The sequence below is a fragment of the Ictidomys tridecemlineatus genome, chromosome 1 (genome assembly GCF_052094955.1).
Source record: "Ictidomys tridecemlineatus isolate mIctTri1 chromosome 1, mIctTri1.hap1, whole genome shotgun sequence".
Classification (NCBI taxonomy): Eukaryota; Metazoa; Chordata; class Mammalia; order Rodentia; family Sciuridae; genus Ictidomys; species Ictidomys tridecemlineatus.
Genome location: NC_135477.1, coordinates 50393880 through 50416552, shown reverse-complemented (window position 1 = coordinate 50416552; position 22673 = coordinate 50393880). Strand labels below are relative to the sequence as shown.

At 59.5% G+C, this 22673-nt stretch overlaps 1 protein-coding gene and 1 long non-coding RNA gene across 8 annotated transcripts in view; one reads left to right on the top strand and one right to left on the bottom strand.

Annotated features, from left to right (window-relative positions):
* Window positions 1-22673, top strand: part of Cdh23 (cadherin related 23) — a 377491-nt gene that overhangs the window by 228980 nt on the left and 125838 nt on the right. For all 7 annotated transcript variants that reach the window (XR_013435513.1, XR_013435512.1, XR_013435514.1 and 4 more), the window contains 2 exons: window positions 755-904; window positions 1377-1535. Coding sequence is in view for 4 of the 7 variants with exons in the window: in XM_078040863.1 (XP_077896989.1) it covers window positions 755-904; window positions 1377-1535 (309 nt within the window). In the remaining 3 variants the exon portion in view is untranslated. The remainder of the gene's footprint in view (window positions 1-754; window positions 905-1376; window positions 1536-22673) is intronic.
* On the bottom strand, window positions 10970-13418 carry LOC144375501 (uncharacterized). Its single transcript, XR_013435501.1, has 3 exons — window positions 12429-13418; window positions 12000-12083; window positions 10970-11599 (listed from the first exon to the last, which is right to left on the bottom strand). It is a non-coding gene; the product is annotated as an uncharacterized LOC144375501 (long non-coding RNA).

The window sequence follows — 22673 nt, the reverse complement described above, 5'->3', positions numbered from 1 at the left end:
GCCTCAGCCTCCCGAGCTGCTGGGATTAGAGGCATGGTCTACAGCGCCTGGCTCATATGAGGGTTTTTTGAGCTGTAGCTCTAGTTAGAACTTCCAGAAACCCTGAGCAAGTGAGGCACCCAGTGCATCCCCAAAGTGATGGACTTGGGCTGCTGGACACAGCAGAGCCTTGTGGGTGTGGCTGCATTCACCCAGTCCGAGATGGTGCCCTCTAGGGCTGGCCACTGCATGGGGCACGTGGTGGTGCACTCTGCCACCCAGGCTCTGGGTCACCTCCCTGTCATCGGTAAGCAAACGGGGGTTTTCCCTGATGGACACATCCCATAGGAGAAGCTGCGGGCTGCCTTGTCCCTCCTGTCCTCTCCTGTCCCAGCCTGTCATGGCTCCTCTTCCCTCCACCCCTCTGCTCTCTTCTCTTTTCCCTCCGTTCCTTGCGGGCCTCTTTCCCCCGAGTTGGGGGTCTCTGGGGCAGAGAAAGGGAACAGGAATAGGAACCCAAGCCCGGGGAAGGGACCCTGAGGGCACTGGACAGAGGGGCCAGAGGAGACTCCCTGAGGCCCAGACAGGGGCAGGAGGTGGAGTCCAGGAGCTGCGCCAGCGTCACCTGGGGAGACCAGAACCTCTGTGGGTGGGGCAGGCCAGCCCTGTCCGGCTCAGCTGGCCCCCCAGGCCCTCTGCACCTGTACTCCGGCTCTGGGCCTTGGCCTGTGTCCTCTCTGAACTTCTGACTAGCTCTTGTCCACTCCCGCCCCAGGGCCTGAACAGCATGTTCGAGGTGTACCTGGTGGGGAACAACTCCCACCACTTCATCATCTCCCCCACCTCCGTCCAAGGGAAGGCGGACATCCGCATCCGGGTGGCCATCCCCCTCGACTACGAGACTGTGGACCGCTACGACTTTGATGTAAGGCCACCTCCTCGGGCCCAGTGGGGGGTCTTCAGGGGAGACATGGTAGAGGGATACCATTACCCCTTTAAATCCCACCTCCCACCTCCCCCACCTTCCCTGGGGCTCAGACCCAGGAGCCCACTGAGAGGCAGCGCTGGAGTGAGCCTCCTCTTAGCAAGGAGGACAAGCCCGTGTCTGGACATTGGGTGGGATTTCCTCAGGCCCCCCTGCAGCCTCCAAAGCATGCCCCCAAGAGTCTCTGTGGGCCACCTCCTCTCTGCCCAGCCCCCCGCCCCTCCCCCAGAGCAGAATCGGTGGCCACCCCTGTGACAATGACGGAGGGCCTTATAGCAGCACACAGGTGGTGGGCAGTGACTTCAGCCAGTGCTGGCACCAGCCAAGAAACCGGGGGGCCTTTTAGTAGGGGTGGGAGGGGCAAGAGTTCTGAGAACATCTGGGAGCTTACCAGCCCCGCTCTGCTCCCCAGCTCTTCGCCAATGAGAGTGTGCCCGACCACGTGGGCTACGCCAAGGTGAAGATCACCCTCATCAACGAGAATGACAACCGGCCCATCTTCAGCCAGCCACTGTACAATGTCAGCCTGTACGAGAATGTCACCGTGGGGACCTCTGTGCTGACAGTCCTGGTGAGTCCCCTGCGGGGCCACTGAGTTCCTATGACAGGCCATGGAGGCAGCTAGAGGTACTCCCGAGGACCTGGGCACTCAGGGAAGCAGATGCCCCCAACTGCCCAGGGCTGTGAATGGAGGGGCCTGGACCCTCCACAATGGGGCTCCCTTGGCCAGGGCTGCAGCAAGGGAAAGGGACCAGCCTGGAGCAGCTAGAGATCGGGCCAGGGATCCTTTGGCTTCCTTGCTTTCCCCTAAGAGGGACTAGTTCTGGGTGCTTGGGGGGAACCTCAGGAGCCCCCTCTGATGGGGGGAACAAGTGCCTCTCTAAGGAGGGCAGCCTCCCCTGTCTGAGCACAGAGGGGTCCTTCTAAGTACCTGGGTATCTCTGGTTGCTCTTGTCTGGGACTGGCCCTTTAATAAGGGGCACCTCAGTGTCATTTATATCAGTTAATGCTCTTGGTTGCAAGGTGAAGAAACCCTTAAGTGTTCAAGCAAAAAAAAAAAAAAAAAGATTGGCTCACGTAACTTGAGGGTATAAGTGATTTCAGGCATGGCTGCATCCAGGCACTCAATTGAGCAGGAGCCTGTCTTCAGTGCCAGCTTCTGCTTTTGTATTGGCTGAGTTGGGCACCAGCACCTGCAGGTTCAGCTCTTACGGGCTCATCAATCCTCGTGGGGAGAAACTTCTTTTTCCAGTAATTCCAGCCCAAATCCCAGAATTGATTCTTCGTTTGTGGGCTTTTGGCAACAATCCTCCGGATTCTGAAACGCCAGGGATGGGTCGTACTCCCCCTAGTGGAGCTAGGGGCTGGGGTTCCTGATGATATGGGCTGAAAACGGAGAAGGGCTGTCTATTATTAAAAGAAACGGGTTTGGATGCTGAGCACATCAGAGAGGTAGATATTGCGACACAACTCAGGGTCGTGCCCATAGTAGGTACTCAGAGAATGTCAAGGCGCTTACCTCGCTGCAGCCCCCTTCCCAGCCACCTGAGGCCCCCCACAGTCCTTGCTGCTGTTTCTCGCTGGGAGCTGACATTGCCAGCCGCCCCACTCCCCGCGGTCTGAAGTGTGTTTACTCTGCAGACAGATGGTAGGAAACCGCGCTGAGCCCCCGGCCCTTCCCATCTGACAGTTATTAATATTTCAAACAGATGTTTGGCTAGTCAGGCCGGCAGATGTAAACAGTGTGTCGGCTGCGGCTGCTCTTTCCCCCCTGCTTCCCCAGCCTGTGCCTCCCTCTGTTTTCACCCATGTCCTCAGCAGAACGTCACCTGTGCCCGAGACCCCCGGACCATCCTCTGGCCTTTCAGGATGGCCTGAGAGCAAGCACCAGAGGCTCCATTCTCTTGGACCCCTGGACCCTAAAGGAAGTGTCTGTGGCCTCCTGTCCACCCTCCAATGTCAGGGGGAAGGGCACCGAGCAGCCTGTGTGCAGGGGGCCTGGCCAGGGGCAGAGGCCGCCCCCCGTAGGTCAGGAGCCTGTGGCCAGGTGTCCTGGTGTGGGATCCAGGCTTGGAGCGCGTCCAGGATTCCTTCCTGGGATTCTTGCTGGGGATGGAGTCGTTGTTTGGGGGGCCGGGTTCCAGGCCTGGGATGGGCTGGGGAAACCCACGGGGCAGGGCTGAGGCTGAAGCGTGAGAAGGCACGTGCCTTGACGGGTGGCACCAAAGACAGGTGTGTTGGGTCCAGTCCTGGCCCTGAGGAGTGGCCCTGGTGGACGTGAGCCAAGCCCCTCACACCTGGTTACATCCAGAGCTGGAGCAGGTCCTGAGCCTGCTGCAGACAGGGCTGGCCCTCGGGGCATTTGGTCCCCTCCGTGCCTAGCAGGTGAGCTCCGCTTGGGGCTGCCAGGTGACACCAGTCTCTGGTTCCTGGCTTCCTTCACACAAGCTCTGCCTGCCTCTCCTTATTCCCCAACCCCAAGGGTTATGAGAAAGTGACGATATAAGGGGCCATTCGTCCTCTGATGATAGGACTGTGGGCTCTGCTGTCCCACCTTCGCTGCGTGCTGATCTATGCACACACACTAGGAGCCTTCGTTTCCCCACCTGTAGAAGGGGCATGACGTTGCTGTAGAGAGGAGAGGAGGCACCACAGGTGACCCCCCACCCACCCTCACCTCCCAGCCTCCCGAGGGGCCTCCAGTGCTCCTAGCAGGTAGCCCGTTTCCTGGCCACCTCCCCCTCTGCTTCCACGGGGTCGGCCTCATCTCCCTCCTCCTTTGCCACAGGAGGGGCCGAGGCTGTGGCCGCCTGTGCAGGGACTGTGAAATTCCTCCTCCCTGACCTTTTCTGGATGTTATTTAAATGTTTCATGGGCAGTTGTGGCCGGAAAAAAATTATGAAGAAAAGGAAGATGGATTAATTTGCACTGAAGGCTGGAGCAGAGCCTGCTGCAAGGGTCCTCCCCAGCCCCCACCTGGCATGGCCCTGCCTCTGTGGCAGGTCACCTGTGCTAGGCCAGGTGGTGTCGGAGGGGTGGCCGTCACCGCCAGCCTGGGCATCCCCGCAGGGTGGAGGAGCTGCACCTCCCTGCTCCCTGGACCTCCCCAGCCCAGGTTCTGAGACCCCTGAAGCCCTTGGTCATAACAAGGTGTGACTCTACTGGGGGAGGGGAAAGAGTGGGAAAAGAGCAAGTTCAAGGACCGCAAGTTCAAAGTCGTGACCTTGAGTCCAGCTGTGCTTGCCACTTCTCTCCTAAGCACCTCCCCTGTGCAGCAAGAGGGTGGACTGGAACGTACCCCCGGCTCCTTCCATACCTGGTGCCGGGACACGGCTCCCGGGCAGGGGGTGGCAGGGTGACCTCTGAGGACAGCTCCATCAACTGTGCACTGCTCCCTCTGGGCCTCCACTGGGTCTCTACGGCCAGCCGCACACTTTGTATGTCACTTCCGTCCTGTTGAGTAGAGGCCGACATTCTCTCTTACAGATGAGGAAACTGAGGCTCGGGGAAGTTAAGTGCCTTGCTCAGGGCCCCAGAGATAGGAAATGGCTGGACTGGAAATGTCAGCCGCCACCAGACCTCCAGGCTGAGCCTTCCTAGAGCACCAGCCCTGGCAGGGACACCACCCTGGGATCCCTGGCCCTGCCCTGGGCAGCACATGACCAGGACAAGTCACTGAGCCTCTGAAACGCCCGCGAGATGACTGGGCCAGGTGCTACCGCAGTGTTTCCTGGCTCCACAGCATCTCCTTCTGGGTCTCTGCCACAAGGACAGGGTGGTCGATGTCACTGTCCCAGGCTGGCCTTGGTGGAGGCCAGCTTCAGTCCTGCTCAGTTACATTCAGAGGGAGGACTGCACACCAGCAGCCTCTTGAGTCAGCTGTCTGGCCACAAGGCCTCACTCCCAGCAGTGACTGGGGGCACGTCCAGCAGGAGGGCTCTGGGGGCACCCCCCACTATGCTGCTGGGTCCAGGCAGTGGACTTAGGCCCGGGTTATCTGGAGGCCAGTTCCCTGAGCAGCATCAGGGCTGCTCCCCAGGACTCGCCCGGGTCCTGCCTGTCCTGCTGCTCCACAGCAGAAGGATTCGTAGCTCTGCCACATCACAAAGACCTCGTGGCAGCCTCAGCCACTGCCAGGAGCAAGGCTTTGCAAGCAGAGAGACGCGGGTTCAAATCCTGGCTCTTATCTGCCGTCCCTGAGACCCTGTGTAGGTGCTGAGCTGCTTCCTGGCCCCAGTCCCAAAGCTTGCTGTGGGAATTATAATAACGATACCCCATGATTAAGAGAGATGGGGCGTTTAAAGCACTTAGTGTATTCTAAGGCTCTGGATAAATGGCAGATGTGATTGCTAGTACTGTTATTGTCGTTGTTGTGATTCTTATCCAAGAATGTCTGTTCCATCTTATTCAGGGGTCTGTGCAGATCGAGTGTACTGGCTCTTAAATCCTGGCTCTCTGGGTTTCCAGACGCCCTGCCTTCGGCTCCGACTCCCTTAGACTCGGTGCACTCATCCACATGCAGGCTGGGTTCTAGTCTGGAGTCCAACACAGGGCCTTTGGCCTCAAGGAGCAGAACCCAGAGAAGGATCCAGGGGAGAACAGAGATTCTCCAGAGGGAGGGGACAATAGATGCTGCCTGCATGGCTCCTGTGCAGTTGCCCAGGGGACTGGATTAGGAGAACCCTGACCTTGATTTCCTGTTCTGCCGTTGCCGTCTGGAATCCTTAGTCTTTCTGAGCAAGGGTCCCGTGATGCTCCTGTTGCCCTGAGCTTAGCAGATTGTGTAGCTGGCATTGCTACAGGCGTTTAGCCATTCTCTGCTCAAAATCCAGGGGCTCTCATCCATTTCTGTGTTTGCCTCCAGTCGCTGGCTAAATACCTCGTGCCCTCTCTGAGCAAGGTGTCAGTCCCTCTGTTCTTGGGGATCTTGCTTCTGTTCCTAATGCTGCATAAGAAATCACCCCTAAGGGCTGGGGTCGTGGCTCAGTGGTAGAGTGTTTGCCTATCACATGTGAGGCGCCGGGATAGATCCTCAGCACCACATAAAAATAAATAAATAAAATAAAGGTGTTGTGTCCAACTACAACCAATACACACACACACACACACACACGCACACACGCACACACACATACACACATACAAAAGAAGTCAGCCCTAATTCAGCAGCAAAGCCCCAGCTGTTTTACCATGTTCGTGGATTTGGTGAGTCCGGAAAATGGACAGGTACCTGGGGGGCCTTCTCTGCTCCCTCAGGTCTGGGGTGACTCCCTTCCTCCAGCTGGAGGCTGGACCAGTAGGGCCTGGAGGGTCCACTTCAATGGTGGCCTCTCCCCTTGGTACCTGGGCTGTTCTGGATGAAGGACAGGCTGAGCCAGACTGTCCCCCAAGCACCTTTGGCTTATCCATGTGGTTGGGGCGTTTTCCAGCATGGGGATCTGGGTGGGGACACCCCAGAGGGGGGCTCTGGAGAAGGAGCAACCCAAGAAAACCAGGCAGAAGCTGCTGGCCTTTTGTGACCTCGATGTAGACCCCGCCCCCCCAACTCCCAAAGGAAAGAGTGTCCAGGAATTCACATGAAAATCGATGTCTTACAAACACCAAGCGCTGCCCAGGTCCCATACCCCCCTCAGAGGTGTCGTTTGTGATCAAGGCTCCCAGGCAGCAGTCGCCCTCTGGCCTCGTGCATGATGCAGGAACAAGGAGAGGGACTGGGGAGTCTTCAAACCCCACTTCAGCCTGAGGCTGCCCAGCTGGGGCCAGGGAGCTGTCAGTGGAAGGAGGGAGGCAGGAGGAGACCCAAGTTCCTGCTGCCGCCTCCCCAGCCCAGGGTTCAAGCCTTCTGGGCCTGGCTGGCGTTGAAGGCCTCCAGCCCTGGCCCCCACAGCCTCACAGCGTCCCTCCTGCTGCCCCACCCCACCCTCACCTCTGCTTTTCCCTACCACCTCTCCCTGGGCCCTCTCCCCTCCCCAGGCCCAGTGTGCTCTGAGCCTTGCTCTCCTGGCTGCTGTCCCACTCCGGGGCTTGCCCTGCTGGCCCAGCCACCCAAGGCCCTTCCCACCAAGGCCCTTCCCTCAGCTGCTCCCCCAGGATACCACCTGGCATATGGCACAGAGCAGGCTTGACTCCTGCGGTCAGGGGTTCTAGGGTAGCCTCCTGGAGGGGGCGATGGAAGAAGAAGGTGGGCAAAGGCTTGGCGGGGAAACTGAGGCACCAGGAGGGTGACCCACAAACCCCAGCCACCCAGCCAGTCAGCAGCAGAGGCGTTTGTTGAGGTAGAGGGCCTCTTGGCCCCGGTTCACTGTGGGCTGGGCTCTGAAGAATGGACCAGCAGGGCCTGGAGGGTCAACCTAGGCCCTGGGGCCCGAGCCCCAAGGCCTAGGTGCCAGGCCACCCGCTGAGTGACCCTGTGGCCATATTCGCTCCTCCCTGGGAGTCAGCCTTCTGCTCCTCCAAGGACAGGGTGGACTCACTGCCTGCTGAGTGCCTGCAGATCAGCCAGAGGTTAGGGACGCAGACCCCAGCCCAGGAACCGAGGCCAGGGGAGGGAGGCAGCAGCGAGACCACCAGATTCCAGGATGCCCTGGGTCTCCTGAGCCTAATCAGGGGATATGACTCCAAGGTCAAGGCTGAAATCTGCCCAGTGCCCCTCCTAGCTCTGTGGACAGGTGAGCAGGAGGACCCTGGCTTCCCTGAAGGCTGCTAGGGAAGACCAGGGGCCATCGTTGGCCCTCTGGGCACTCCCTGGACTGTGTGTCCCCTTCCCCTCGCAGAGCAGGGCTCTGCACTGTCTGGGGGCAATAGGTGACCTCCACATGTAGCTGCCTCCATTTAGCCACTGTATGTCCAGAGCCGGGGATGACAGTGGTGGTCAGGACAGGCGGACCAGACAGACGTCCCTGTCCATGCCAGAGGGTACTGACAGTGAACAAGGAAACCCAGAGCTTCACAGGGGTGAGGGCCACAGGAGAAACTGGAGCTGGGCAGGGGTGAGTGTGCCAGAGCTGGGGCAGCTGCGACCTGACCTGGCGTCAAGTGTCCAGGCTGGACAGGTGTCCCACGGAAGGCAGCAAGAAAAAGGGCTCAGGTGGAAAGGCAGGTGGGTGGGATCCAGGCTGAGAACCTGGGAAATCTGGAAGGAGCCACCTCCAGTGAGGAAGCTGCAGTGAAGGGGGTGGCAGAGAGCAGGAGGGGATGAGTCCCTTGGAGGGGCATCTGGGGACCGCGTGGCTGCTGCTTAGAGAAGAGACAGGGAGAGGGGCATGGAGGGAGGAGGGGGGAAGCTGGGAGGTGGCTCGGGCCAGAGCCCAGGCCAGCAGAGCACGTGGTCTCTACCCACTGACCAGGTACCTTCTCCACTTGAGGTAGAAAGGGCTGGCTGTGGGCCCACCGCCCCGGGCTGGGGTCCTACCTCAGCTTCTATCTGCAGACAGGCCTTGGGCAGGTTGTGGGTGTCTGGGTTTCCACAGGAGCACAGCAGCAGCCCTGTGAGATGGTGTCCATCAAGGTCATGGTCCCCAAACCCCAGGAGGTCCCCAAGCAGTGCCAGTGCCTCTGTGGGCCAGGTGCCTGGGTTTCTGTGGCCTCCTGGGACAGCAGCCTCAACGGCGTCTCACCATAGGGGTTCAACTAGATTCTGCCATCGTCTGAAGCTGGTGACAGAAATTGCCAACATGAATTATTAGTAAGTCTGAGGGATGGCAACAGCCTGGTGGGTAGGCCCCATCTGGATACTTCGACAGAACCCCAAGAGGGTGGGCAGGCCAGTGCAGGGAGGGCAGCCCTGGCACCTCAGAACCCGTGCTCCCCACGGGCCTGGGCCGCCTCCTCCCCCACCTGCCATGCTGTCCCCACCCCCTCCTGACACCCCTCACCATTGGCATCTTAATTGATCTCATTGTTCTCAAACCCCTTGAGACCTGAGACTCCAGCTGTGCTTAAACAGAACAAAATCTCTTCCAATTTCCCCACCGTTTAAAAGAAAATTGAATTCTTTATCTGCAGCCTGGGGAGGGGAGAGGAAGGAGAGGAGGGGGGGGGAGGGGGGGGGAGGCACACACACAAATAGTGAACAGTAGGTCAGCCGCCCTGCCCCCAGACTGGCTTGGAAGGCCTTTATACCCCTTTTTAGGGGGTCCCTCTGTCATCCCACTCTTGGTTAGTCTCCAGTGGGAGGGGCCGGGGTGCAGAGGTGGGGGGGTTGGAGGCCCAGCAGCTGGCTGTGATTGACAGGTGGAGAGTCCGTGTCTTCAGGCCTCAGTGCTCCTGGCCTGTGCTTATCTCCTTAATCTAAATATCAGTCCGTGAAACGGAAATGGACTGGAATGGGAGGTGGGACAGGTGCGAAGGGAAGTTCTTTTCCCACTGAAGGAACCGGGCAGGGCCAGGCTCCAGGACTGAGCCGGGATGTCAAGTTGGGGCTCCCCGGCTCTGCCCCCAGGGTGGACTGGCTGGACTTCAGTAGGTCTGAGTGTTTTCAGCCGCCAACTCATTGATCTTTTTGGCAAATTGATCAGAAGACTGTTGCTCTGAGTTCTTGACACGCTCCACAGCCTCCATCTCTGGGGCCTCCAGAATCCGCCCACCTTGATGAGGGAAGCTTATCTGCTGCCTTTCTGCCCTTTGCCAAAGCAGGGGAAGGCAGTTTACCTGGGGCCAGGCGTTCAGAGTTCAGTGGATCAGGTCGGGTGATGGGCACATTCAGCACATTATCCATCTCTTCTGTGTCCACTCCGTGGGAGAAACTGAGGCCAGGGAGGTAACTGAGCTGCCCAAGGTCAGCCAGCTACTGGGTGTCCAAGCCAAGGTTCCGACCCAGATCTAGGGCCTCAGGAGGCTGAGGCAGGAGGATCACGAGTTCAAAGCAGCCTCAGCACCTTAGCAAGGCCCTAAACAACTCAGGGAGACCCTGTCTCTAAATAAAACACAAATAGGGCTGGGGATGGCTCAGTGGCTCTGGGTTCAATCCCCATAACCAAAATCTAAAAACCCAGATCTGTCCATGCCCCTGGCTTCTCCTCCCCTGAGCCAATCACTGTCAGAAGCCCACCCCAGCTGGGCTCCAGCCTCCTGTTGGAATCTGCGGTCACCAGAGTCCAGGACGAGCCGGCCTGCCAGGCAGCAGCTGCTCACTCACAGGGTGACCTTGAACAGGTCCCCGACTCCAGGGCCCTCAGTGTCCTCATCTGGAAAATGAAGGGATGGTGCTGGACACTCTCCAGGTCCCCGTGTGCTAACCCCACGTGACCGCCTGCCCCCAGACAGTCCCCTCCCGTGCCGAGAGCCGGTGTCTCCTGTACTGGGCGCACGCCTGTCAGAAGCCACCCTTCCGTAGGCTGACCGCTGATTGTTCCTGTTCAGGCAATTGCTCAGAGGACACCAGAGCGAAGAAAATGGACCCCCTGGGCGAGGCGACAATGGGTAGCTCTCTATGGCCGGAGCCAGAGGGAGTTCGTCAACGCTGCAACCACAGGCCTGTCCAGAGCCCTCGGTGCCAGGCGACGGAGGCCATCAGCCTGGACTGGGGGACGCAGGGGTGAGGGGCAAGGAACAGCCCCTGGGCTCAGCCTGCGGAGTCCAGAGAGCAGTGAGGACGGCCAGGGAGTCAGGTGGCGGCCCCAGAGCTGAGAGATGGAGCTGGGCCTGCGGGTTGTGGCAGCCTGTGCTGCAGGAGGGATGGGAGCGGCAGTCCTGCGGGGGGATTCTGGAGTGACTCTGAGTCCCACCCACTGGCTTGTTGGGTGTTTTTCAAACTATTTAAATTTTTTTTTTTTAGTTGTAGATGGACAGGATGCCTTTATTTTATTTGTTTATTTTTATGTGGTGCTGGAGATCAAACCCAGTGCCTCGCGTATGCTAGGCAAGCGCTCTACCACTGAGCCAAAACGCTGGCCCCTCCAACCATTTTTTTTAACACAACCCATAATAAAAATTGTATTAACTGTATGACCCTCAGGATATACACACATACACACGTAACTAGAGCAAAAAACAATCCTTCCTTTCTCCATGCAATAATACAGCCTCATATTTTTTATTTTATTTTATTATTTGTTTATTTTGAGGTACGATCTTACTTTGTTGCTGAGGCCAGCCTCAAACTCACAATCCTCCTACCTCAGCCTCCAGAGTTGCTGGGATCACAAGCCTGTGCCACTGCCCCCAAATGGATTTTGCGTTCTTAAATTGCTACCCATGACCCACTAAGTTGATTTCATGAGCAGCTAATGGGTGCCGGCCTAGGTTAGGAGATCTCCTGGGGTCCTCTTCTGCTTTACCACCTGACCATGACAGTGAGAACGGTCAGGATGGAGATGGTGGTACCCACCCAGCTTTCTCCAGGGCTCCTCGCAGGAGGCAGAGTGGTAGAGACCCCAGGCTCCTAGGGGACTCGGTCGTTTCTGAGTTATGTGACTTTGAGTTGGTTACTGTACCTGCAGTGACCAATACGGCTACTACTAATGGAGACGCCCAAACAGTTGCCTCAGCAGGATGGAGGTGCATGTTTCTCCCAGATAAAAGCAGTTTAGAGGGAGCGGTCTGGGTGGCTCCTGCAGGCTGCCCGCCATCCCGTGGTGTGGTCTTCGTGGTCCAGAATGGGTGCTAGAACTCCAGCCACTGCGCCTGCATTTCAAGCTACAAGACAGGGGAAATGAAGGCCACGTCCCTCCCTCTTAAAGAGAGCCCCTGGAAACGCCTTCTGTCTCTTTTCCTCTCATTGGCCACCACCGGGTCATGTGACTGTGCCTCGCTGCAAAGAAAAGTGCGTGGGTTTTTGTTGTTGTTGTTTGTTTTGGACAGAGAGCCTGTGCACCCCTAAAAGAGTCATGGCTTCTATTAATTTGAAGAGGGGGTGGGGAGCACGGGTGCTCAGTCTGTGTGCCTCGGTTTCCTCTTTTGGAAAAGGACCGTGGCCATGGTTCCCTGTGGGTTGTTATGGAAGGTCAGTGAACCAGCGCGCGTCCAGGGCTTAGCTCAGTGCCCGGCAGAAGGAGTGCCAAGCACATGATCAGGACTAACTGGAAGTGCTAAGTACCTGCTGTCCGTGGGTCATCACGTGGGGTCCCTGTGACGGCCGGGGAGGGTGAAACGGCTCTCATTTCCCAGATGACAGAGATCACTGAGAAGCAGAGACGCTGGGGTTGCCAGGTGGCTCCAGGGCTCCCGGGGGGAGGGAGGGAGCAGGGGTAGCCCATTCCAGGATGCCGAGGCCCTTTCCCTTGTCCAGACAATGCAGCCTCCTCATGGAGGCCGAGCCTCTATCTCAGAACCTGGCAAACCATGGGGCCATGAGATGACAGTGTCATCTCAGATGTGAGGGACAGAAACGTCACCCTGACCAGCTGACCTTCCAGCTGAGCTCCCTCTGCCTGCAGGGACCCCTGCAAGGGCGCCCCACCCACCGGCCACCCAGGGGGGAGCCAGACCAGGACAAAAGAGCCCCACCGTAGCAAGACCTGGGCACCTGAGTCAGGAGGTTGGGGTCTTTGCCTGCTGGGTGCCCTGGGCTGTCCCTTCTCTCTGCCAGCCTCGGTTTCCTCATCTGCAAAATGCTGAGAGTGCGTCAGAGCCCCTCTGCCTCCTGGGGTCATGTTTGGAATAGGAGGCCAGGGCGGGAAGCAGGTCGGTGCAATGAAGCAGTCTCTCTGGGTGGGCTGCTCCCGTCCGTGTGAGGATGTTCTGGCTGTGGAGGGAGAGAACGGGGACCCGCGTGGGGAGTGGGGATGAGCAGGGGCCGGGGTGAGGGGGACAGGCCTGGGCCCTGCACTTCCAGAAGTGTCCCCTTGTGGCCTGGGCGAGTGAGGGCTGGGCTAGCCTTCCGCTGGCCTTAGAGATCACGGGCGATTTATTCTTCCTAGGACGGACTTTGACCTTAATTTCTTCTGTCATGTGGGGCTGTAAAATCCATGAGGGACCCTTGGGTGGAGTGATGGAGATGTCAGGCAGGCCATCGTGTGGGTATTTAATCTATCAGATGTGTGGCTTGCCATTTAGGGGACAACAGCAGAATGTGGAATCAATATGGTTCGTTAGCGAGCAGCACGTGCAGACCCGATCAGTACCTGCCAGTGACGGCAGGCCTGGGGCGTGCCACCCGGCACCGAGTCACCTTGGACTGAGGACGTGTCCCTGGAGCGTGGGCAGGGCCCAGGTGCCTCTCCCTCCCTTCCCACAAGGCCAGGAGCTGGCTGTCCCCTGAGAGCCCACAGGAGGGAGACAGAGGGAGGGGCCAGACAGTGGGGACCTGGGAGGGCTGCAGTGGTGTGGCCGCTCCCCCAGGGGGCTGATTGGACTGTCCTTTCCCTTCTGTGCCATCCTCAGGGCCCGCAAGGCCCCACTTAGTGAGCCTTAGACACTGTCTGCACAGCTCCCTGGCTCCCTCCTCCTCCCCTCCCCTGCCACATAGTCCCAGCTGGATCACTGGCCCCAGAGGCCCACGGTCCTGATTGTGACGGTCACACACACCCTGGCCACCCGCCCTCCTCCCACTTCCCCGCAAAAATGGCTTTCTGTGTCACAGCCTGCTTGGTTTGGTGAGCAGATGTGATTTTTTTTTTAAGTCACTCGATTGAGTTTCCCTCAAACCCAACTGTGTGTGAGACAGAGAGACAGACAGACAGACAGACAGACTAGGGTGCAGCTCTCAGCTCTGCTGATCACTGACCGTGGGGCCCACGTGCAGCTGTGGGCCACGTTAGGACAGCAAGCTGCTGTGGTGTCCCCGATCCAGCCTGAGGGCTGCCTTCAGTCTGGCTCCCCAAGAAGCAGAGCCTGGGGAGAGGGTGGGGGACAGGCAGCCTGCCCGAGAGGCCAGCTCAGGAAGCGGCTGGCAGCAGAGCCAGAGGGGGTCTGAAGTGGGCTCCCACCGCGGACCCGGGGCTCGGTGGCGCTGGGAGCTGTGGCCACGGCTGTGCTCTGTCGCAGCTCGGGGGCCAGATCTGGGTAGGGATCCACAGAGCCCCCATTGAGCAAAGGCAGCTTCGGGATGTGGGCTCCCACATCATTCCATTCCCCTGGGAGAGAGGCAGAGAGGCCCAGGCCCCCCGGGAAGGCAGCCCCTGGGGTCCCTGAGCGCTGTACGCGGCTCCCACTGCAGGCAGGCACGGGAAGGGGTGTCTCTAACGCTCACCTGATGTCCTTCTGCCCAGGGACAGGCGCACCTCCTCACTGGGCCCCGTGTCATCCATGGTGGTCTGGGAGAAGGGCGGGTGGGAGGCCCTGCCCCTCGGCCACTCTGCTGCTCCCTGCCTGGGGACACTGAGGTCACTGAGCAGCTCCCTACCTGGCCAGAGGGTCCAGCTGGGCTCTGTCCCCACCCAGGGCAGCGTGGCTGGGTCGGGAGTTCCTCCTGGTCCCTAGGGAAGGGCCTGTCCAGGTGGCCCTCGCCGTGGCCTCCTGAGGGCCTGGCTGGCCACCGCCTCTGCCTGGGCAGCCCTGGAGCCTGGCTCTGTCACCCGATGGAGACGGGAACGAGTGGCTGGCCTGGCGCACCCTTTCCTGGCCCTGCTGCTCACAGAGGCTCCCATCTCCCCTCCTCAGGAAGCGCTTGCTGACCCCAGGTCCCCCCTTCCCCCTGCCCTCAGGCTCTCCTGTCACTCTGTCTATACCCTCCTTGGCCCTCAACTTCTGGCCATGCTGGTCCTTTCTCTCGCCCTGTGGGGACTGTCTCCCAGGGCACGGGGGGTCTGGCCAAGGCTGACTGTGGCACTTCCCGGCTTCCTTACTTGGCCTGTGTGTGGCTGATGCTCAAAAAATCCCAGAGTCGTCTCCTCCACCAGCGAGCCTCTGGCTACAGAGCATCTGGCCCAGCAGGACCAGAACCGCAGCCTCCCGAGGCAGAGCTGGAGAGACCCGTTTCTCATGCAGTTAGGGAAACCGAGGCACAGGGACGGGAGTGACCTATCTAAGCCACATGGCCAGCCAGGACAGGGCAGGCATCCTGACAGTCAACCCAGCCCTAGGATCAAGAGCTCTGGCCTTGAATCAGACCCAAGTTCAAATTCTGGCTCCTCCTCTTCAGTTTAGTGACCTCAGCAAGTTCCTGAAACTCCCTGGCTTCAGTTCCTCATCTGAAAAATGACAATGTCAGTCTCTAAGGGGAGAAAAACAAACACACTCTGAAGTGCATCTAATGTGCAAGTGCTCAGCAGTTTGTTAAACAAAACCAGCAATCACCCAAAATAAAGGAAACGCCTTATGCAAATCAACTACCTTCATGTCTGGCTCCTAGCAGAATCTCAGGACCACTGTGCAACTTCAAGAATGTTGCTTAACCTCTCTGAGCCTCATTGCCTCATCCATCAAGGGAGGATAGTATTACTTCCTGTCACATAGAGTAGGAGTGGAAATTAAATGTGTCAAATACATATACATTTCTTAAAATAATGCCTGGAACTCAGGAAGGACTAACTAGGGCAAATGACTGTTACCATTTTGTAGCCATTATCTGGCTGAGGTTTTTCCTCTGAGAAAAATGTGACTCCTCTTGGTGGTTCAAGATTATGGAGAAGTGTTTAAGGACAAGCACCTCACAGGGTGCCAGGCAGGCCCACAGACAGCCGGAGCTCGGCCAGGAAGTGGCCATAGTCTCACCCCACGCCTGCCCCAGGCAGTTCCCCAGCAGGGGCCCTGGGGACCCTCAGGCTCACTGCAGGCTGCGGCCCCTGACAGCCCTTGACAGAGTGCGGGCTTCCCCAGGACGACTCCTGTGAGCACAGAGCTGCTGGCCAGCGCAATTTGTTCCCCATCAATTTTTATTTCCAGGTTTTAAAATAAAGTAAAGGGAAATAAAAAGGGGGGCAGGAGCTGAAGATCAACACAGCACCTGCAGGAAGAGCCTGGGGACCCCCCAGCACCGGTCAGCCTCCTCCCGCTGCAGGACTGACAGGCTCCCACCTGGCGCTGGGCTGGCTTGGCTGGAGCACCCTCCCGCAGGGCCTCAGGCCACTTCCCCTTCACCTTGACCTTGACAGGGCCCTGTCTGTCTCAGCCCAGGCAGGTGGGAGGCCCAGGCCAAGGCGTGTTTGGAAATGCTGAGAATTGGAGGAAGGAACCATAAAGCGTGTTCTACTTGGAGAGCAGTTCCCCCGTGCCGGGCATGGACAGAAGTACCTCACAGGCAGCACCCCTTAACCCAGCCCCACCACGGGGGCTGCCCCTGTTCTCCCCACCCTACAGACGAGGACCCCGAGGGTCAGAGTGGATGTCACTCACTTCTTCCTTCTTATTCTATTTTTTTCCCTTGATCTCTTTCTCCTTTCTCTCCTTCTTCCTCCTCCCTTCCCAGCGAGCAATCAGAGAGGAAGGGCCTGGGGACAAGAGAGACCCTTCAGGTCACACCCCAGGGACCAGGTTCCCCCAGTTGAGCCCCGCCCTCCACAGTTTGCACCACCATTTGAAAGTTAATTCAGTTATGACCCCATTAGTGGATTGACCCACTAATGAGAGCAGAGCCTTCACGACCCAGTTTCGTCCAGCCCCACCTGTGACCTGTGACCCCTGCCCCGTTGGGAGCCCACCCTCCCATACAGGCACCTCTGGGGCATTCGAGATCCCAGTGGCGCCTCCTACCTTGCTCTCTCCTCCTTCCTCCCACTGCTGTTCTTCCTCCTGTTTAGGATGGGAGACTCCTGACTTTTCTCTGCTAAAAAGCCACCACCTATGGTCACCACTCCCACGTCACCGCTTAGGAGCGGGGACCCCTGGGGACAAGTCATGCAGGTTCCTGACCTTGGAAAGTGAATGTCCAAGTGGAGAAGGGCAGACAGCATGGCCTCTGCACCTGCCAGGACCCCGCCTCCTCCCCACGGGCCACCCACCAGCCAGGCCTGTGGGTTCCGGCTCCAGCCTCCCGGAGCCCAGCTGTCCTGCACCTCCCCGCTCTGCTGGGCCTCCTCTCAGCACAGGCTCCCCACCCGGGGTCTGTTCTCTGCACAGCCATCAGCGAGCGTTGACAAATCTGGGTGGGATTCTGCCAGCGGAGGGGGCTGGGTGAGAAGCGCAGCCCCAGCAGATCTGGGGACGAGCCCTCCCTGCGTAGTGCCAGGCCACGGGAGAGGCAGGACCCACCTTGGCCTCGGAGGGGCCTGAGACTGAGGGGCAGGACCAAGGCACTTGGCAAGGAGGAGAGCTGGGCAGAGGCTGGGCTGCTGGCCCAGAGCAGGACCAGAGCTGGCAGATGGCTCGGGAGGCAGGGGGCAGCAGGCAGGTCCTGGCCCAGGGCTGACCCAAGTCCGCAGCAGGGCCCTGAGGGCAGACCTGCAGCGGCATGTTTGCAGCTCTGTGATTAGCCAGGAATCCTTTCTGAGGCCCGTTGTGGCTGGTCTTGCTCGGCACCCTCTGGGGGAAGCACACTGGTCACCCGCGGGAGCAGAGAGCCAGCAGAGAGCGCGATGCTCTTCACCTGCCGTCAGCCGCCAGGAGGGCGGGACTCGGGGATCCCGAGGACTTGGGTACACTCGGTGCTGTGATCCACTAGTCATGTCTGCCATGGGCGCTGGAGATGCAGGGATGGCTGCTCCTCCCAGGTCCCCAGTGGGGTCCCACCCTTTCCTAACTGCCTCTCACTTGGCTTCTGCACCCCACTGTGTGCTCTGAGCCTTCAACCCCGCCTCGTCAGCAGCCCCACTTCCACAGCTCCACAGACGCCCAGAGCAGGCGCCAGGAGCTTTCCTGAATGTCTATGCCCCTCCCCGGCCACTTCTGTACCCCACTGCACACCCCCCTGGTACCATGGCTGCTCAGATCACTCGCCTTATCTCACAGTCCAGTGGCACGTCCTCTCCCTGCAGCCACCGGCGTTCTGTTCTGCCAGGGACACAGCCACCCAGGAACACCCACAAAGCGCTCAGAGCAGCAGTGTCCTGCCACACTTCACCCTCGCTCACCTAAACCCACCCTCCCGCCCCCAGCTTCCGTCTGAACATTCCTGTCTGCAGCCCCGGGGAGGGATGCAGGATCAGGGGCCTCGGGAGGGATGCAGGATCAGGGGCCCTGGGAGGGATGCAGGATCAGGGGCCCCGGGAGGGATGCAGGACCAAGGGGCCCGGGGCTCCCAGTGCCTCCTGCAGAATCCAGCCCAGCCCGGCTCCAGGTGTCCTGGAGGCTCGGTGTCTGGAGTTCCTTGGGGGCTCGCGATGATGAATGGGGAAAGCATCACCAGCACAGCACCGGGGCTCCTGAGCTGTTTAAAAATGCATCCCATGTAAATTTCCGCTCCGTCAATCCTCGTGGCGTGTGGAACATGCTATTGTTTCCTGAACAAATTGTCCCGCTGCCCTTCTCCCGGATCTGTGCATGGGAGCAGAACTCCTAGCTGCCTCAGTTCCCGGGACCCAGCGCTGCTGAGGAGGCAGCTGGGCCCGCCTTGCTTCAGAGCAGAAGCCCCCCACGTGGAGCGTCCAGGCACGCGAGCGTGATGGGGTGGGGGGGTGCCGGTGCTGGTGGCAGGGACGGAGCATGTAGCTGCCAGCCTGCCCTGCCAGGGCAGAGACACCCAGGTGGCTGGCAAGGGGGTGCGGAGGGGACCACGAGGGCTGAGGCGGGGTGGGGAGGGGTGCTGGGGGCCGAGCGTGGTGTGAGTGTGCACGTGGGACTGTGTGTGAGCGTGTAATGGGGGCGGGCTCTGGGAGGGATTCTGCCTGAACCAGAGAAAGTTTCTAGAAGAGCACGTGGGCAGGAGTAAGGATGCAGGGAGGTACTGAGGCTGCGTGCGTGTGCGTGTGCGTGTGTGTGTGTGTGTGTGTGTGTGTGTGTGCAGGCCTGGGTGTGTGTGGACACAGGAAGAGAGAAGGTGCAGGGCGGACTGTCAGGTGGGGAGGGAGTTCCTTGAGAGTGGGGGGCGTCCGTCCCCACAGGAAGGGCTCAGGGATCTCAGGGCTGTGCTTGGCGGAGACCGAGGGGAAGGCCACCAGCCGGTGGGAGTCTGTGGGACCAAAGTCCTGGCTCAGTAGATGGATGTCTGCAAGACCAAGATAAGGGGCACCAGTGAGGTACAGGGACAGGCTGCAGAGGTGCCTGGGGACAGTGGTGGCCCGTGGCCCATGAGGTGGTGGTGGGTGTGGGGACTGGGTCACCAAGACGGGCGGGACAAGAGCGCTCCTGGGGAAGGACCAAGAGACAGGAGGCCCTGCCCTGTGGGAACGGTGGTCCCTGTGTGGGCGTGGCTGCTGGGACGGGCATCAGAGGGCAGAGGGCCGTGGCAGCGTGTCTGGGGCAGTTGTACTGCCCCGTCCTTCAGCCCGTGACTGGGCTGACCACTTCACCTCCCCAGGACTGGCCCTGAGCAAGAGGGAGCAGGGTCCTTCTGTGAGGTCTGGGAAACGCCCTTCTTTGAGTTTCTGTGGGTCTCGCTGAGGGGCTTCCTGGGCGAGCAGACTCCACCTGAGCCCACCCTCTCCAGGTAGAGGCAGAGGCAGAGCCATTGGGGAAGAGGGACTTCCCTTGGGGGTCCCTCTGCCTCCTGCAGGCGAGGAGCAGCCTGGGTCGCATGGCTGAGCTCTCAAACCGCAGGAGGACCCTCTCCCCCGTGGAAGGAGCTGGGGTGGGTGGCTGGCAGCACACGACTTGCCAGGCTTAGGGTGTGCACCTGTAGCCCAGCACTCAGGAGGCTGAGGTGGGAGGATGGCTTGAGTCCAGGAGTTCAAGGCCAGCCAAGGCCAGCCAAGCCATCATAGCAAGACCCCATTTCAATTAAAATAGAAAAAGTTGCCTGCCTTGGAGTTGGCAGTGATGGTTTCCTGTCCCAGCACTGTGGCTGTTCGTCCCTGGATAAGTCGGTTGGCCTCTCTGAGCCCTAGTTCCCTCCTTTGTTTGTAGATGAGGACAGTAGGGGTGTTGGTGCCAGAGAGCTATAGGGAAGACAAAATGGAACAAAATGCCGGAAATGCTTGGCGGATTTGATGGCATGGAGTTAAGTGCTCAAAAGAAAACGGCAGGGGTCCCCCTCTTACTCTCCTCTCCTGTGGCCTGGAGGAAAAGATTAGCACTTCTGACTTGGGCCTGGTAGATCCAGGAAGGTGGCCATCGCCCGCTGCCGCCTCCGCTCACCTTGTCTTAACCTTTGGAATTTCCCCCAGTACGTGTTTAGTTTTTCCTTTTCCTCTTTGTGACCAGAAGGAAATTACACCTGTGCCAGCGCGTCCATCACAGAGGCAGGCCCTCCGCAGCAATTGTGAAGGCCAAATGAGGGAATTAGTTTTGCCGGTAATGCCCGCGCTGGGGAGAAGCAGGAACCAGAGGGATGCTTTGTAAGTCAGGCCGCCCTCTCTCCCCGCACGCGGGTGGCAGGAACAGGTGCTGGCCACAGGCGGGCACTGACCAGCCCCCGTCCTCCTGGGCTGCAGGCACCACCACTAAGGGAGGATGAAGGCGAGACAGGGCCCCCAAGTCCCCTAGGCCTCACTACCAGCCATGCAGTTCTCGCCAGGGTGCCCAGCTCCTGGTACCCACCAGCGACCGCCCCAAAGACCCCGCACGCCTTGCTCTGCTCCTGGGCACGCCAGTCTGAGCTGGCCACGCGGCCCCTTCCAGCCCGGCTCCGCCTTATGTCCCCATAGTTCTTCCCATGGTCTGAAATGACAGGACTCAGTTATTTCTCTCCCTGATTGTCGGTCTCCCTGTTCTGATTGCAAGTCACCTTCCAGCGATGACTTGCCGTGCCTAGGGTGGTCACTTGGTCCCTGGGAGAGTAGCTGGCCCATGGGAAAAACTCAAAAAGCTCAGGAGGCTGAGGCAGGAGGATGGTGAGTTCAAAGCCAGCCTCAGCAACTTAGCAGGGCCCTAAGCCACTCAGCGAGACCCTGGGCGGGGATGTGGCTCAGGGCTTAAATGCCCCTGGTTAAAAAAAAAACACAACTCAACAAAGTGTTTACTGACTGTGACTGAGCGAGTGTCCAGCCGCTCCCAACCAGTCTTCAGGGTGCCAGCCGTCTTCCACCTGTCCCTCCAGGCCACTCCTCTCCACCTGGGGGACATTGGGTGAGGCCCTCCTTCTGCCTGCAGTTTTGTCCTCGGGGACTTTGTTTGGTAAGAGCTCCAAGCTCAGGAGATGCGGAGGAGCCCAGCATTGCCCCTGGGCAACCTGAGCTGCCAGGGGCTGCCACTGCCCACTGTGGGCCTTCTGATGGGGGCAGCAGCCCCACAGGGGGATGGGAATGGGAACCACAGAGTTTGCTCAACTGGGCAAGAGCCCACGCCCACTGCGGGCACAGCACAGGGTGCAAGGCTGGTTAGACGCAGACTTCTCCACCACGGGGGTGGGGGTGGGGGGTGGGGGGTGGGGGGGGTGGGGGGGGTGGGGGGGGTGGGGGGGTGGGGGGGGAGGACGCGGGACGCCCACAGGCAGATTTCGGGAGCACAGATGGCGCTGTGTGCTGTAGGAGGGGTTTAGTGAGGGGCTCCTGGGTCAGGACCGCTGGTGGCCAGGGAGCTGTCAGAGGGAGGGGCGTTTAGGATGGGCCCCGAGGGTGCAGCGGGGTGTGGGAAGCCGCTATGGCATGAAAGGATGGGCTAGGCAGCAGGGGGCAGCTAGGGGGCGCCAGGGAAGTGCAGCTACAGGAACCAAAGGCCTGCGGGCTGGGTCAGCCTGGACCCGGGGTATGGTCTAGTCTTAATTCAGAAGGTAATGGGGAGCCATTGAAGGTTTTTGAGCAGAGGCTGGGATCATGTAGCCATTTTGACTGCTTATCCCTGGGCCTCTTAGGAGACCTTGGTCAACCAAGAAAATGTGTCTGTGTGAGCAACCCCGCGCCTGGGGGAGCCGTACTGCGGTGGTGGAGGGGACACAGAGGGACCAGAGGGAGGACCCTGGAGCAGGCTGAAATGTTCGCCTGGAACCGATGCTTTGGCATTTCCTAGAGTTGCCGGGTGTGATAGGAGAGCCACCCAGCATGGTCAGCGGGGCCAGCCCTGGCCCATCCCTGTAGACACCTGCTGGGACTGAGGCCTCAGAGGTCACCCTGTAGGGAGACAGACGGGCTCCTTCCTAGAACATGGGGGAAGTGGGTGCTCGTGCATGAAGAACCCTCCTCCCCATGTGAGCCGCTGTCCACCTGCCACTGGGTGCCTGCTGGACTTTCAGGGGCTTGGCCATAAGCTTGTCTTGGGAATGAGGCTGTTGACCAAGTGTCATAGCAAGCAGAGGGACACCCAGAGCCAGTGGCCACCCCTGCCTGGATGAGGCAGGACAGTGGGTGGGTAGCAGAGTGCCAGCTACAGCCACCCAGGGGCTGCTGGGCCAGGTGGCCATGTGGAGCTATGTCCACCCCCCGGTGCCATTGGACAGCAGTGCTCAGGGGCCTGTGTCCCACAAGGTCCCAGATGACTTTTTTTGGGGGGACGGGGTACCAGGGACTGAACCCAGGGGCACTTAACCGCTGAACCACATCCCTAGTCCTACTTTGTATTTTATTAGTGACAGGGTCTCCCTGAGTTGCTTAGTGCCTCACTAAGTGGCTGAGGCTGGCTTTGAACTCATGATCCTCCTGCCTCAGCCAAATGACTTTTAAAGCTGGGGATTGTAAAGTCCGCTCTGCCCCTTGCCAGCGGTGAGCCTTGGACAGTTCACTGAGCATCACTGGGCCCCCGTTCCCTGGTTGGTAAAAGGCAGTGGGGGAGGGGTTGGAAGCACCTACCTGTGGCCACAGCGAAACAAACCTGTTCGTTCCTAGGTGCCCTGTGGGTTGGGTACAGAGGTAGCCGTACATGACAG